Source organism: Cebus imitator, unplaced genomic scaffold, assembly GCF_001604975.1.
Source record: "Cebus imitator isolate Cc_AM_T3 unplaced genomic scaffold, Cebus_imitator-1.0 Scaffold1186, whole genome shotgun sequence".
Classification (NCBI taxonomy): Eukaryota; Metazoa; Chordata; class Mammalia; order Primates; family Cebidae; genus Cebus; species Cebus imitator.
This window is the reverse complement of record NW_016108501.1, coordinates 13972-15904: the sequence shown is the minus strand read 5'-3', so window position 1 is coordinate 15904 and position 1933 is coordinate 13972. Positions and strand designations below refer to the sequence as shown.

The 1933-nt window shown below is 40.1% G+C and overlaps 1 protein-coding gene across 1 annotated transcript in view; it reads right to left on the bottom strand.

Annotated features, from left to right (window-relative positions):
• The window catches only part of LOC108298907 (ankyrin repeat domain-containing protein 18B-like), a gene marked incomplete at its 5' end in the record, with an annotated part of 36494 nt that overhangs the window by 20878 nt on the left and 13683 nt on the right, over positions 1-1933 (bottom strand). Inside the window, 1 exon segment of the mRNA XM_037735907.1 lies at positions 1386-1498. Within this exon segment, the coding sequence (XP_037591835.1) occupies positions 1386-1498 (113 nt within the window).

Here is a 1933-nt window from a genome sequence, read left to right as displayed (position 1 = left end):
CAAAAAGACGCAAACACAAAATGTGTCTTCTGTCTTTGTCACCTGGATTTTACATGAAATAGCTGGATTGAGAGAATGTGGCCTTGTGGGGCTTCAGGAACAGAAAAGAAGCTTTTCCTTTTCTGCACTAAGTTATTTGTTTCCCCACTGCCTTTTACTTTTGGTTTTTCATCTGGATCCTGGATATGAAAAAAGTGAAGGTGCCCACTGAAATAGAGGAACCACAGTTTGCCACACAAGGAGCGGAGTGAAACTGCTGAGTTGCTACTGTAGAATCCTGGAAGATGAGATGTTCCCCAAATTTCACATTAAATTACCACAAAAGTTTATAGCTCAGAGATAGACAGTATAGTTGTCTACTCTAGCCCCATTATCTACTTCATAATGGAAGTAAAACCAAGAAATACTAAATAATTCACCCAAGGCTCCTAAGGTGGCATTACCTAGCATTTCATGGCACCAAAAGAAAAGACACAATTTAAATTATGTAAATTACCAGATAAATATATCAAGTTAGTGAGATAAATTAAAAGTGTGACTTTGGCAAAGCAATTTGATGCCTCAGAGTGTGGTGGGAGGGTTCAATTGCTTTTACTTTGAAAGAAGTAAAATCTCCTTTAGAATACAACATACAGAATTCAGCTCTCTACTATAAAATCAAATGCTAAATTTTTGGCTGAGGAGTTATGCTACTTATATGATCAAATCATACACGTGTCAAAATTTACCATATTTTATTAAATAATGAGCGGGACTCCATCTCAAAAAAAAAAGAAAAAAGATTTTTACCTCAGCATACCATAGACAGTGAACCCACACAGAGAATTTATGTTTCTAAAGATTACCTGAAGAGTAGGCAAATGCTAAGTTATTAGAAGCCCAAATGAACACCAATTAGAAAGAGAAGACAATGTCTACATTCTTCTAAGTGATATGTTATGTAATATGANCTGTCTTTGTCCACATACACAGGTGTCTCCTTCCTTGGGGCTCCCTTCGTACATTGTCAATTTTTCTAGTGTCCCTCCACCACCTGTGAACAGCATGTCATGTCCTTACATGTCTATCCTCTTTGCCGCTAGACTGTAGCAATCATCTTTCCATAAACAGCCTTTATTTTACTAAAGATGTATTGGGTTCCTGCTGAGTGGTAAACGCTGGGGTTTAAAGAATGGAAATAAAGGCCGTTGGAGATAGCTTTTCTAGAGATCACGCCTGAGCCTGAGATGAGACTTAGAGAGTGAGGTTCACTAGATTAAAAGAGGCAGAGGGCAGGAAAGGTAGAGAATGCCAGGCAGTGGCAAGAGAGCCTGGCAAGAGTGGCAAGAAGCCTCCCAGAGCGTATGCATTTGTCTGCATCAGTGGGATGGTGATGGAGGCATTACCAGAAGCTCAGTAATGCCAGATAAAAGGGCAGACAGAGAAAAGGCTGCAGATGGAGATTTGGGCAGAAGCCAGTTCCTGAAAGCCTTGTATAAACCAACTATGATTGTCATTTCTTAAATTAAAAAGCAAAAACAACAAATTTAAAAAGCATAATTCCGAAACAAAAGACCAACATTGTATTTTATCTTATGTTATTTGATTTGATTTTTATTAGAGATGGGGTCTCGCTCTGCCACCCAGGCTCCAGTGTAATGTTGCTATCATAGCTAACTGCAGTCTCAAACTTCTAGGCTCAAGCAACTCTCCTGCTTCAGCCTCTCAAGTAGCTTGGATTAGGGTGCAGAACACCACACCCAGCTACACATTCTAAAAAAAAGTAGACACGGGGTTGCCCAGGCTGGTGGACCTTCTGGCCTCAAGGGATCCTTCTATCTCAGCCTCCAACACTGCTGGTATTGTGGGCAGGAGCCACCATGCCTAGCAACACTACTATTTTCAAATAAATCCACTGCAGCTCCATCATTTTATTGTATCATGCATGGATGGG